This window comes from Ambystoma mexicanum, chromosome 3p, assembly GCF_040938575.1.
Source record: "Ambystoma mexicanum isolate Mex_15411 chromosome 3p, UKY_AmexF1_1, whole genome shotgun sequence".
Taxonomy (NCBI): Eukaryota; Metazoa; Chordata; class Amphibia; order Caudata; family Ambystomatidae; genus Ambystoma; species Ambystoma mexicanum.
In genome coordinates, this window is record NC_090925.1 from 1,009,434,701 (window position 1) to 1,009,447,291 (window position 12,591).

A 12,591-nucleotide genomic window follows, 5' to 3' on the forward strand; every position below is an offset into this window, starting at 1 on the left:
CTTCTCTGTCGTCGGGAAGTGGTGAGTCGGTTCCGCAGGGCTCCACCGGTGGTTTCGTCGTGGTAGGTCGGCTCAGCTTCTCCCTCGTCGGATTTTCAGGTCCTGTGGCGACTTCTGAAGTTCCAGTCCCCAAAGCCCTGCTTTTATGCAGCACACCCCCATTCAATCAGCCTAGCTGTCAATCAAACATGCTAAGTGGTGAGCCGGCCGGCTCACCACTTGGGCCAATCACATCACACGAGTGCGACTTGAGTTACCAAGGTAACTCAGTCCAGGGTGCCTAAACCCCCTCCCACATCCCCTGTGGTACCCAGACAGAGGGGCACCACTTTTGGAGGCTTCTGTGGAGAAACCCGCCAAAAAGTGGAACAAAGGGCTCGACTTGGGTTGGAGTCACAGAAGAGAACACAAACGCCATTTTAGAATCGAGTCCTGGCAAAAAATACCAACTGGCGAATTAATATTAAATAAATAAACCGGCGGTATGTTCGAGGCTATGAGAATTAAATAATTAAAGTTGGTAGCCTCTAACAATGGGAAAATCCCATAGGGATATATTCGCGGTCGAATATAAAAAGTAGTATCCACTGCCACTAGCCAAAACTCGATCAGGTGGGACGGAGACGTGCCCCCTCGACTAACAGACCCCGGGGCAATCGAATTGCCCCGACCAGTATGTCCACAATATGATGGTTTGTACTGGTTTCTGTTAATAATTTGGGACTAGTAAAGCCAATGGTGACTTTACATTCCCTGGGAGACAGTAGTCAGTCCCAGGGTATGGAGTCTATGGTGGGTTGTCACTATGACACCCCTGTGTTACTGCACGGAGGGTGCTGTGTAACACACATAGTAAAAACACATGAGACCCTAGGGAGTAAAGGACCCCATAGCCCATAAAACACATTAACAGTCAAAGGAACACCATAAATCATGTCCAAGAGTGAGAGAAAAAGAGTCTTACTCTTGGTAGGAGAAAAAAACAAACTCCAGAAATCCAGCAAAGCTGCTGGGGGACTCACTAGGTTAGGAAATTCAGCCTAAAGAGAGAATTCTCCCTAACAAAGCCAACCAATATCCTGCGGGCCTTGAGAGACCAAGATGCTCCCTGAAAGGGGAACACAGCCGAAGCAGGCATAGAAAATACAAACTAGCGGGAAGCGTACCCGGACCACGAACCATGGGGGGAGGGTGCTGGGGAATTGGAGGGGAGTTATGGTTTTGCCTTACATGCCTTGTTCATATGATATTGTTGTCACCCTGCATTGGCTTCAAATAAACACATTTAAAAAAAATAATGTTTTAAATGAAATGCAGCTGGGGCGTTGCACAATCCAAAAGGCATCACTTGATATTCGAATAATCCTACCCTAGTTTTAAAAGCATTTTCCACTCATCTCCTTGTCGGACTCTAATCAAATGATAGGCGCCCCGCAAATCCAATTTGAAAAACACAGCAGCACATTGAATGCAGTCCAGCAGTTCAGAAATTAGAGGTAAAGGATAGCGATTCTTGATGGTGACCTTGTTTATAGAACGTTAATCTATAGAAGCCCTCAACTTTCCTTCCTTCTTGGGTACAAAAAAATAAAGACGAGGCTGCCGGGGACTTTGAGTGTCTGATAAAGCCTTTTTTCAAATGTTCATGAATATATACCTTTGAGTACTCATTCTCACTCTCGGTCAGTGCATATACTTTACTAGTAGGCATAATAGCTGCATCCTCCAAATCTGTCTTGTAATCATACAACCTATGCGGTGGTAACTCCCCCGCTTCATCTTCATCAAAAACATCCTCAAAATCACTGTAACAGTCAGGCAAGATTCCAGTAATAGCACCAACAGAATTAACAGTTTCACATTCCTCTGCCAATGCTAAAACCCTAATTCAAATCTCACTCTCTGTCTGGACTTCCCCTCTAAAATTAGAGCAAAGCTCTTTACAAAATGCAGATCTTAGTTCCAAAATCTGTCTACTGCAATCTGTTGTCGCGGTATGGAAAGTTAGCTAAGGTATTCCTAGAATTATTTGTGATTGTGGAGCATCAATTAATTAAAAAACGATTACCTCCACATGATTTTCTGCCATAGACCTAAACAACGGAACTGTTTCATGAGTAATGGGTCCAGAAGTCAAGTGTGACCCATTCACAGCTCTCATCTGACCTACAACTCCTTTCTGAACTAACGTAATATCCAAAGTTTTAGCTAAACCCTGATCCATAAAATTTCCAGTTGCCCCAGAGTCAATCATGACCACCGGACCTGACCCTTTGAACTTACCATCAATACGTAAGGATACATTAACAGTGATGTGTGGCACAGCTGCCTGAAGTGTGTTGGCAACCTGTTGAAATCTGTTATTGGAAGCTTGAGCTCTTTTTTGGTTTATAGGCACGATTACCCAGAAAATGACCACTCCTACCACAATACAAACATAGGTTATCAGCCGTACGCCTCTCGGTTTCCTCTTTAGACAATGGACCACGCCCCGTACCGCCAGGTTCCAAAACTTTGTTTTTCACATCTCTACTTGTCCACTCCACCCTGGGTCTGTCTACTCGTCGAGAAGTTCTAGTCTCACTCCAACCTTTCCTTCCCTCACTCTTCCTCTCACTCAATCGAAATCCAACCTGCATTACTAAATCAATGAATGCTTCACAAGTCGTGGGTCTTTCAACAACAACCGTCAAGGCGACTTTCAAGTCATCTCGTAACCCCTGTTAGAATAAGGAGGCTCTTTACTTCAGGCTACCCACTCGGATTTAAATCAGATTTAAATTGGGTAATATAACTCGTTAAATCTTTAGTTCTCTGTTTTAACTCCAACAACTCTGTATCAATCTCCTGAGAAAATCGTCTTTTGCCAAACATTTTCCCAAATTCCTCCTTGAAAAGAGCAACATTTTTCAAAACTTTATTCTCTTCAGCTAGTAATACAACAGATCACTTAGCAGCTTCCCCAGTTAAGTAAGACAAAACAAAGACCACTTTTGCTGTATCAGTAGGGAACCCTTCGGGCCTTACAAAGAAAATGCAATTCGCACTGAGTAAAGAAAGTCTGAATTCTTTTGTGACCCCCGCCTCAAAACATTCTGGGGGTGAAAGCTGAACAGGCACTTGATAAACTTGTCCTCCTACAACCCCCCATCCAGCATCTAATTCCCCACTAACCCCCTCTCTAACCAAAACAGGGGGTTGATGCTCTCCCCCACCCCCGAAATCTCTGACCCAATGGGCTGTTGTTGCCTAAGGGATCCCTGAATATGTGAACTTTTCTCTCCCAGTTCCTCAAGCTTTTTACTTAATTTAGCATTTTCAAGATGAGCTTCAACCCTTCCCTCAATTCCCGAATAAATTCTCCCAGATTTTCCATGTTTGGCTATCATGAGATTCAACAACTCAGGCGGATGCAAGATGGCCTTTCATACTATCCAGTCCTGAAAATGTCTTGTATGCAGGAGCCGCTGAATCCCACAGTTCCCCCAGAGTTTCTGATCAACAACTAAATGAACCACCAGCTCAGCTAAAAAACCAGCGCCCTTGGGGGGTGGTGGGGTAGGGGAAGTGGAGAAAATAACAAACCGACTTCTGCTTCTTGGCTCGGTGGAAATCTGCAGGGGAAGAAACAAGGACAAACACGTTAATTCTCTCCTCTGACCCCTAAAAACCCCAATACAAATCTCATAGCAAACATCTACCTGTATTCCTCCGCTGAAGGCCGAGAGGAATTAATCAGTTCTGAAAAGTGTGAAAATTGTTAACCATGTTCTCAATGGATTTTTTAAAAATCTTTGACTTCTCAATGGACTAGTTGATCCTTTTTGCAATAGACAGAAACAAGATAGTTTCCTTTAAAAGCAGACTGAAATCTCATTACAACTGCTGAATCTAAACAACCTTAATTTCAGCTCCAATGTCATTGCAAAGAAATGCTTCCTTTAATTATCTCTGTGACTCCTCTCAGATTGCTTACTGTGTGACTTGTTTCCTTTCTAAAACTGATCCAAAACGTTTTGATTTTCTTTTCACAGTTGCCCTCAAAACATATGCTATCACCTTTTAGAATAAAAGAATCACACTTGCAAAGTATGGCTTTAAATTCCAACTCCTGCACTGAAGCGGAGTAATTAGCCCAGACTATGTTTAAGCATTAAAAAAACATCCTGCACGTAACGTTGAACTTCTTTTCCAATTCGAATTCACCTTACTACTTATAGACGCATGCGCAGCAAATCCATTACAATTATTTTTGCTGCATGCACACTTCAATATTTGAAGTTATTCACATTGACTTGCTCAAACGCAACTCATTTTTGCATGCGAGCAGCAAAGGAATCCTTCAAACGAAACAGCTTCGATCTAGACTCCTTGCCGTTCAGAACAAACCCTACTCTGGTACAGGCAATGAGTAAACAGTTTCAACCCAGGGACGCTGAGCGCGATCTGGTGCAATTTAAAGAAAACGGAGACACTGCTCTTCAAGGTATCGGCACTCAACACCAACATTAGTAACATTCCTGTCTGCAGTGCCAGTTTTCAAAAACGTTACTCACACTTTTCAGTCAAAAATGAATTTGCTTTCACAGCAGTTCCAAAGGAAGTCTCTTCAAATGGAATTCAAATTTATAAAGGCTGCTGTCCTAAATATCTAACTAAATACCTACATGAATTTTAGAAAAACAATTTTCTTTTCTTGGCTTTCCTGACAACTGATGCACTGTGCTCCCACCAATGTTTCCGGTTTTCTTGACCCTCACAGCGCTGTAATCACAAATGCTCTCAGCTACAACACTCCCTTTCCTGAAAACCTGGTACTGTGATCTGAGGCCGAAAAGCTGGAACTTGACATAAACAGGGCCTTCCTGCCAGAACTTGGATGATCAAAGGCAGTTTAGAATGCCAGCTGAGTCCTGAAGGGAACTCTGCAACCAATCGCTCCCAGCCCAATGTCACCATGCTGGATTGGGAAAGTCTCCTTCTGAGAAAGGAAAAGTTAAAGCCCAACCCAACTCTTTTCTATAGTCTTAGATGACATGTCATTGTTTACAACAAAGATAAACTTAAACCCAATTTTATTACGGAAAATTAATGCATTTAATGAATTTCATGTACTCTATCCAGCACACCATGTTCAACCACTGCTCATCCACTCTGCCCAGACCTGACACACCAGAGGTGAGGGCTCAGGACATTCTGCAGATGGTCACCAAATTCCGGCGTACCTAGCTTCTTCTTATGGCCTTTGGATTTTTGCGGTGCTTGGTCTCATGGCATCCTGCATTTTCCTGGGGCCAGAGGCTCGCCTGAGAATGCGATCTCTCCAATGGGCTCTCAGGACTCAATGGTCCCAATTCTAAGGCAGGATGTCAGACCTCCTTCAGGTTGCAAGCAGAGTGGCACAGGACCTTCTGTGGTAGGCCTGCAAGGAAAGCATTCTGAATGGAGTACCCTTTTGGCAACCATGGCCGGAGATAATAGTAGTGATGGACGCCTCACTCTTGGGATCGGGAGCCTACGCCAATGATCTGACAGTCGGTGGTCGGTGGTCTCCATCAGAGTACAAACACATCAACGTTTTGGAGCTGAGGGTGATCAGACTAGCGACAAAGGCCTTCCTACCCTCGGTACAGGGAAAGAACGTCCTGATAATGACGGACCTCACAGTGGCCATGTACTACCTCAACAAAAGAGGTGGTGTTGGGTCACTACCACTGTGCAGAGAGGCAATTCAGCTCTCGTTCTGGGTGATTCAAGAAGGAATCGCCTCATCGACAGTTCAACTAACCGGAGAGGAGAACACGGCAGTGGACGCTCATAGCAGGCAGAGCAGTCTCCCACGAGTGGGAACTAGTTTAGGAACTCCTTCAAGAGATCTTCGCCCTTTGGGGAATCCCTCGGGTGGATCTGTTCACGACCAGCGTTAACTGGAAGTGTGGACTGTACTTCTCCAGGGATTTCTCCCCCAAGAGGAGCTCTAGGGGACTGCGTCCGTAGTGGACTGGAGTTTCCTGTCCTGTACGCATTTCCTCCAGCCCCGTCATTCCTCAAGTGATCAGGAGGTTGAGAAAGTTCGGGGAATCCATGATCCTAATTGGACCATGAGGACGTGGTACCCGGACCTTCTGGATATGTCCATCTGCCCTCCAATGCGTCCGCCACAAAGAGAGGACCTTCTCTCACGAGAGGACGGTCGGGTTCTCCTTCCATAGGTCAAGACACTCAACCTTCTGGCATGGTTTCTGGGAGGTGGAGATATAAGGATTGTTAGCTCCCGGATGACGTAATGGAGATTTTGATTTCGGCCGGAATGCCGGCAACCAATTCATCATACTACTGCCTTTGGAAAAAGTTCTGCAGCTGGTGCAGGGATAAGAATGTGGACCCTTTTATATGCAGCACACGCACATCCATGGTGTTATCGTTCTTGTTACAAATGGCAATCTGGGGCTCCAGGTTGCCAAAATTAAAGGGTATCTGCAGCGCTATCTAATTTTAAGCGCTCATCTGAAGAGGTATCTTTCTTCAAAATACCACTACTTGTACAATTTCTAAAAGGATTGACAAATATATTTCCTCTGATCCCATTTCAAGTCCTGGTTTTCGATCTCAATTTAGTTTAGACATTTCTCCTGTGTGCTCCATTCGAGCCTAGTAATTCCTGTCTTCTAAGATTAACTCTGAAGACCATCCTTTTGGTGGCTCTTAAATCAGCCCATGGGGTGAGGGAGCTTCAAGCCTTGTCTTGCAAGCCGCCTTACACTGTCTTCTTTAAGGATACAGTGGTCCTTAAGGTTAAACCTACTTTCTTACCGAAAATTGGTTCTGAGTTTCATTTAACTCAAAAAATATTTTCATCCTTTTATCCTCCACCTCATCCTGGAAAGGAAGGGGAGAGATTACACAGGCTTGACCCAAGATGTGCACTTAGCATCTATTTATCCAGAATGTCTAAGTGAAGACAGGATAACCAACTTTTTGTTGGTTACACGGGCCATAAATTGGGTATGGCGGTCAAAGAACAAACCATATCCAGATGGATCATTTTAGGAATTTCTGAATGCTACAGATTAGCGGCAAAAGATCCTCCTGAGGGTCTCAGAGTTCATTCGATCAGGGGCATGGCTACTTCCTCTGCCTTACAGAGGGGAGTCCCAATTCAGAATATCTGTGCAGCAGCCACATGGTCCTCCGTCCACACATTCACCCAGCATTACAGTCTGGACTCTTCCTCAGGCCAGGAAGGTGATTTTGGGAATGCAATGTTACAATCTGTGCAGGCTAACTAATAAGGAACTCCTAAATTCTTATTCAAAACTGAAAATTCTGACTCCCTCCTCCACAAATGGAAGCACTGCATTGGGAGTCTATCATTAGATGAGGAATACGTGGGAGGACACAATCCATTTGAAGTACAAATTACTTACCCGTGATAACGTTCTTTTGATTGGATGTTCCTCCCGCGTATTCCTCATCGTTGCTCCTAAGTTACCCTGCAGTAGAATTTCCTTGTTTATGCTCTTTCAGGGAGAGCAACTGTCGGGTGTAGGATAAATTAATACATGTAAAAACGGAACTGAAGCCAATGGTCGCTGCGCACGCTACACATCCCAAAGATGACGTTGACATCAAGGTGGAGGCCCTTGAGAGACATCGAGTCGACAGGAAGCGACGCGCAGCACCCCCTGCTGGAAACATTTTCAGAAGAAGCTAAAGCTGGATATGGAAATATCTTAAGATGAGGGATACATGGAAGGAACATCCAATCGTAAGAACGTTCCCATGGGTAAGTAACTTGTTCTTCTACCTATCGCTAGTGATCCCATGTGAGGTTCCCTGCCCTCCCATCTTCCCTCAATTGTCCATCACCTAGTACAATCACTTTACACTCTTTTCTCCATTTCTTACAGCACCTACCACACCAAGGGACATACTGTTCATTTTGTTCTATAAAATGGAGTGAGAGCACAGAATTGATAGCAGGTCCCATATGGTTTTCTCCTGTGCCATATGTTCCATATAACAGCTTATTGCTACACAGAATATTCCAACATGGGATTCTATAATATATTATTACCACACAAGTAGCGCCAATGGAGATTGACAGATGATTTTAGTTATTCAAATGGCATTCCATTGAATAGCTACATGGAGTGAATATGTGAAACTTTGGAGGCATAGCTCATCCTATTTGCAGGTTCTTGAATGGCAAACATGATGATCTCTGGCATATAATAGAAGATTGAGAATTAATTTAGGTGTTCAAGTGCAGGGACAGAGATTAATCTAAGTGTGTGAATACAGGCCATACGTCATCCCAAATGTGCAATAACAAACCTACATTGCATCCCATGGCTGAGAATTCAAATCAAATTTACAACAAATCCAAATCCGCTTAGTAGAAATGTGTTTCCTGGAAATTATTATTTTCTTTGCACATACCTAAAACGAAGGATACAATACATATATATATATATATATATATATATATATATATTTTTTTTTTTTTACTTGGAATATCCTGCAGTGTGACTTTCAGATTTTAGTGTCAATTTGATTGTTTTTACAGTGTCGTTGTTCATTATCGGTCTGGGCACACAAAGGTATATTATATGCAGCAGATTGTTTACATTATATAATCATCACATACCAAGATGAAAGTGGCAAAATGTGTCTGAAGATGTATGGCAAGGAGTACAAAATAACTTCCATTTCTTTCTACATCTAGTATGTCATCAAATTACCTGTTAGTTTTGTAATATTTTAAGACATACATCTATTATTGTTTTGGTGCCCCGTTTTTCTCGCGCTCTCTGTGTCTGGCCACTGATTTCATCTTGCTTTTATTTTTATCTCGCTTTCCCCTCTCTTCTTTCCTTCCATACTGTTTCTTCATCTTCCCCTTTTCTATCTTCTTGAATTATCTTATTCAATGTTCTTTTTGTATCATCCCTATTGCTTTTACTTTATCACTGTGCCCGTTGGTTATTTCTCCCCCACGGTACTGCATCAATTTCTCTCTCTGCTTTAACCTCACCCTTCCCCTCTTTCTGTTCCTACTTCATCCCCTTTTTCTTGTATCTATCCCATTTTCACCTTAGTCTCCATACCACACATTCTCCCTTGTTGTTCCACTTTCATTACCTACTAAATTCTTCTTCCACCTTTCTTTACTTCTCTTGTTTCAAGCCATCTCTTTTCCACATTCGTACCTTCCGTCTCCATTTTTACACCTTTTACACCTCTCAATTTGTATACCTCCCCACTGCACAGTTTCCATGTCTCTGTCTCATCTAGTTGTACCCATATCTCTTTCTGCCCTCACTACACTGGAATGTGTTCCTTTCACTCCATATCGCCCTTTTCTCTCTCAATCTGTCACTCTTCCACCTCCTTGACCTTCTTCAGTATTTTTATTTTATTTTTTATTTGTTTTTTCTGCCCAGAATATCTCACTCACAGGATTCCAAGTTGGCATGAAACTGGAAGCTGTGGACCGGATGAACCCTTCCCTGATATGTGTTGCTTCAGTAACAGATGTTGTCGAAAATCGCTTTTTGGTGCATTTTGACAACTGGGATGATACTTACGACTATTGGTAGGCAGAATTTAAAGACCACCATACAGCATTCTGTTTGTTTGTTTTCCTTGTTTTCTGGTTCTTTTATTTATTTGTGCATGCCATAGCCAGACAGCTACTCCCAACACCAATCCTGTGGTGAGTGCAAGTGTTCGAAAAGATGGTGACACTGCTCCCCCCGAGCTCTGGGCTGGGCAATATTATCCCTCTCTGGGGCAACTTTGTTGACGCAGCCTCCAACTCCTGACCGAAAACTCCTTCCAGCCTACATCATGCTGCCTACCACTTCCCTAAAGCTGTCGAGGAAAGTGGGGAGGGGGTCACTCCTTGAGTTCATCATATATGTCCATGGTAACCATCTTGGCTAAGGCCAACATTCTCTTTGGTGAACGTGCACCCATCCACATGCTCCCTTTCACAAAATGGAAACTCTTTTTTTTCTAATGCCAAAACATTATAAACACCTTGAGTGGTATTTCGCAGTGCTAATAGTGTTAATGACTGAGTGTGAGGTCATTCACCGCCAGTAATATCCCTTAACTCTCGTGAAGTCCAAGTTCTTTTAGGCCATTACTGGCTTTGTATGAACCCACACATGACCATTAATGCTATGGTATTGAAAAATGTTGCCATCAACTCCAAACACAGTACTGAAGGAAACCACACATACTCTTACAGCCCATCACCTTTCCTCCATTTTGTTGGGATGTCCCACGGAATGGGGGATGGGCGATGGCGTGTTGCTAAGCAGCAAAAAATAGAATTATTTTCTTACGCGAGCATGACCTCTCCCGTGCGCACACCCAAATGTTATTCCCTTTCTCCACGTCGGACGGGTCGGACCGTACAGCAACAGCTATGCTTAATACGCTAAATGTAACCACCCGCAGTCCATGCCCAATGGGATCAAGAAGTGAGCGAGTTGCCCATTGAGATTTTCCTTCTTGGGCCCACACACCCAGTGTTTAGTGTGTCTGGGGAAATTACACATGTGGTACTCCTGTAGCGTAGCGAGTATGCTTCCCTATCGATACTTTCATTAGCGAGTTTGCATACACGCAGAGAGGCTGCTTTTGGGGAGCAGCCGTCAACTGAGGACAATACATTACTAAATTGCAGAGTCAAGGTAAGTGAGAAAAGTGTGTTTGAAATGGATCCTCATGTGTGGGACACCCTACCAGGTCTCTCCCCATATGGGAGGGGTCTTAGTGACTCCCCCCCCCTGCAATCGCAGGGCATGCCGGGCAGGGGGGCCTGAGATCCACAGGACTGGGGCGACAGACGCCCAATGACCGCATCCACGGGTGTAACTTGGCACTGAGCAGAGGTGCTCATGGGGACTAGCAAACAACCTTCTCGGGGCCTTCAGTGCACCAGCCTGCTGGGAGAGGGCATGCCCCTCAGGCCAAAACACCAACACCCCACGGGGAAACTAAAAAGCTCCGACATGGGAGGGATAATTCCTCCCGGGATTGGGAAGCATCCTGTGCAGGTTTAAAGCTTCACAGGGGTCGGCGAAAGGTTCTAGTCCGTGCAGGGCATCCCGGAGAGCTTGGCACAGAGGCAGCTTAGGGCCCTTCACTCACGGAACCTGAAAACACTGGACTGCACGTGAGGATCAGGAATCTGGGCGAGCCCCGCAAAGACATGCCTCAGCATCTCTGGGGAAAGCACCGGAGGAACACAGAGATGCCACAGGTGACACAATACAAGACCTCTCAGCAGGGAAGAGCCATGAATTGTACACTCAAGGACACTTGGCCAGAGGGCCGTACAGATCCATACGTAGGCACGCAGCCATGGCAGAGTGGTCCACATTATGTACTATTCGGAGGCCTGATGACTTAGGCATTGCCTTACCACTCCTTCTGTGCTAACGGAGTGAGCCAGAGAATGTTTCCCGGCCAGGGGGACGAATCCCTTATGACGAGGTTTAAAGATATTCTTTAAGGACCTTTTTAAAGAAGTAATGCCACCGCCAGACCAACCAATTCAGAAAAGGCCAGGAGCTGCACACTAATAGGAAAGCCATGAGCAGTTGTCAAAGTCGCCAAAAGCATCTGAGGGGTGCAGCTTAGAGAAGGGCTATCACAGGCTTTGCCAACCCCTGTAAAGGAGCCAGAAAGCGACAAGGATAAAGAACAAGTTAAGGAAACTTCCTCGACAATGATGCTCCATGATAGGATTTGGGCCGTTGTGGAATTTTTATAACTTCCAATCCCAGAATCACTTCCAGTGGAATCTGGTGTCCTGACATATCTCCTATTAAAAAGAGCAAGGTGCACCGTAATACCATTTCAGCGTGACATTCCAAGGTAAAGCACCGTCTGTGGTCTTACAGAGGGCACCGACACCTTTGGGAAGAGAAGAAAAGATCTTGGGCGCAGCAGGCCACATCGATACAGCAGCGAGAGAAATGTACCTGTGTGTAGACCTGCAAAGATGTGCCTGATTGAAGTGTACCATACTCTTGGCAGGAGCAGGAAAAGGTGCGGGCACTTCCATTCGATGGCACACACCTTTTTTTCTGTTGAATCTGTTTTAATTTTCCAGACAGTAAATCGATATACACACAGAAAGAATAAAGAACAGTCGGCACAGTGCCTCAACAAATGTGGGACGACATTCTGCAACCAAATTGGTGGATATTGTGGATTGCAGTGTAGACCGACGAGCCAGAAGGGCGGACCAAGCAGGAACCATACTAATACAGCTACAAAACGACCCCTCCTCCCTCTGTACATGCTCTCTGTGATCTTCGTATTGTGCATTACAATAAAGACTTGAAATGCAGTGTTCCATTGGGCCAGTGGATGGCCCGTCTGTCCTTGTCGCCTCTTTTCTTTAGTGCATCAATGAGATGGAGTCCTGTTATCCTTGCGATACATTTGAATATGTCCGTGGGGGATGATAGCCCGAATGCAGACCCCACACCTATGGGCGGGTTAACCTAATTCTCTCCACCCGTCTTCCCGCCCTCCAAGCAGATGTGTCCATACTGAACCACTTAG

At 44.6% G+C, this 12,591-nt stretch overlaps 1 protein-coding gene across 2 annotated transcripts in view; it reads left to right on the forward strand.

Moving 5' to 3' along the window:
• L3MBTL1 (L3MBTL histone methyl-lysine binding protein 1) overlaps positions 1–12,591 on the forward strand; it is a 1,278,801-nt gene that overhangs the window by 625,155 nt on the left and 641,055 nt on the right. For both annotated transcript variants that reach the window (XM_069652331.1, XM_069652332.1), the window contains exon 12: positions 9,447–9,598. In XM_069652331.1, coding sequence (XP_069508432.1) covers positions 9,447–9,598 — 152 coding nt within the window. The remainder of the gene's footprint in view (positions 1–9,446; positions 9,599–12,591) is intronic.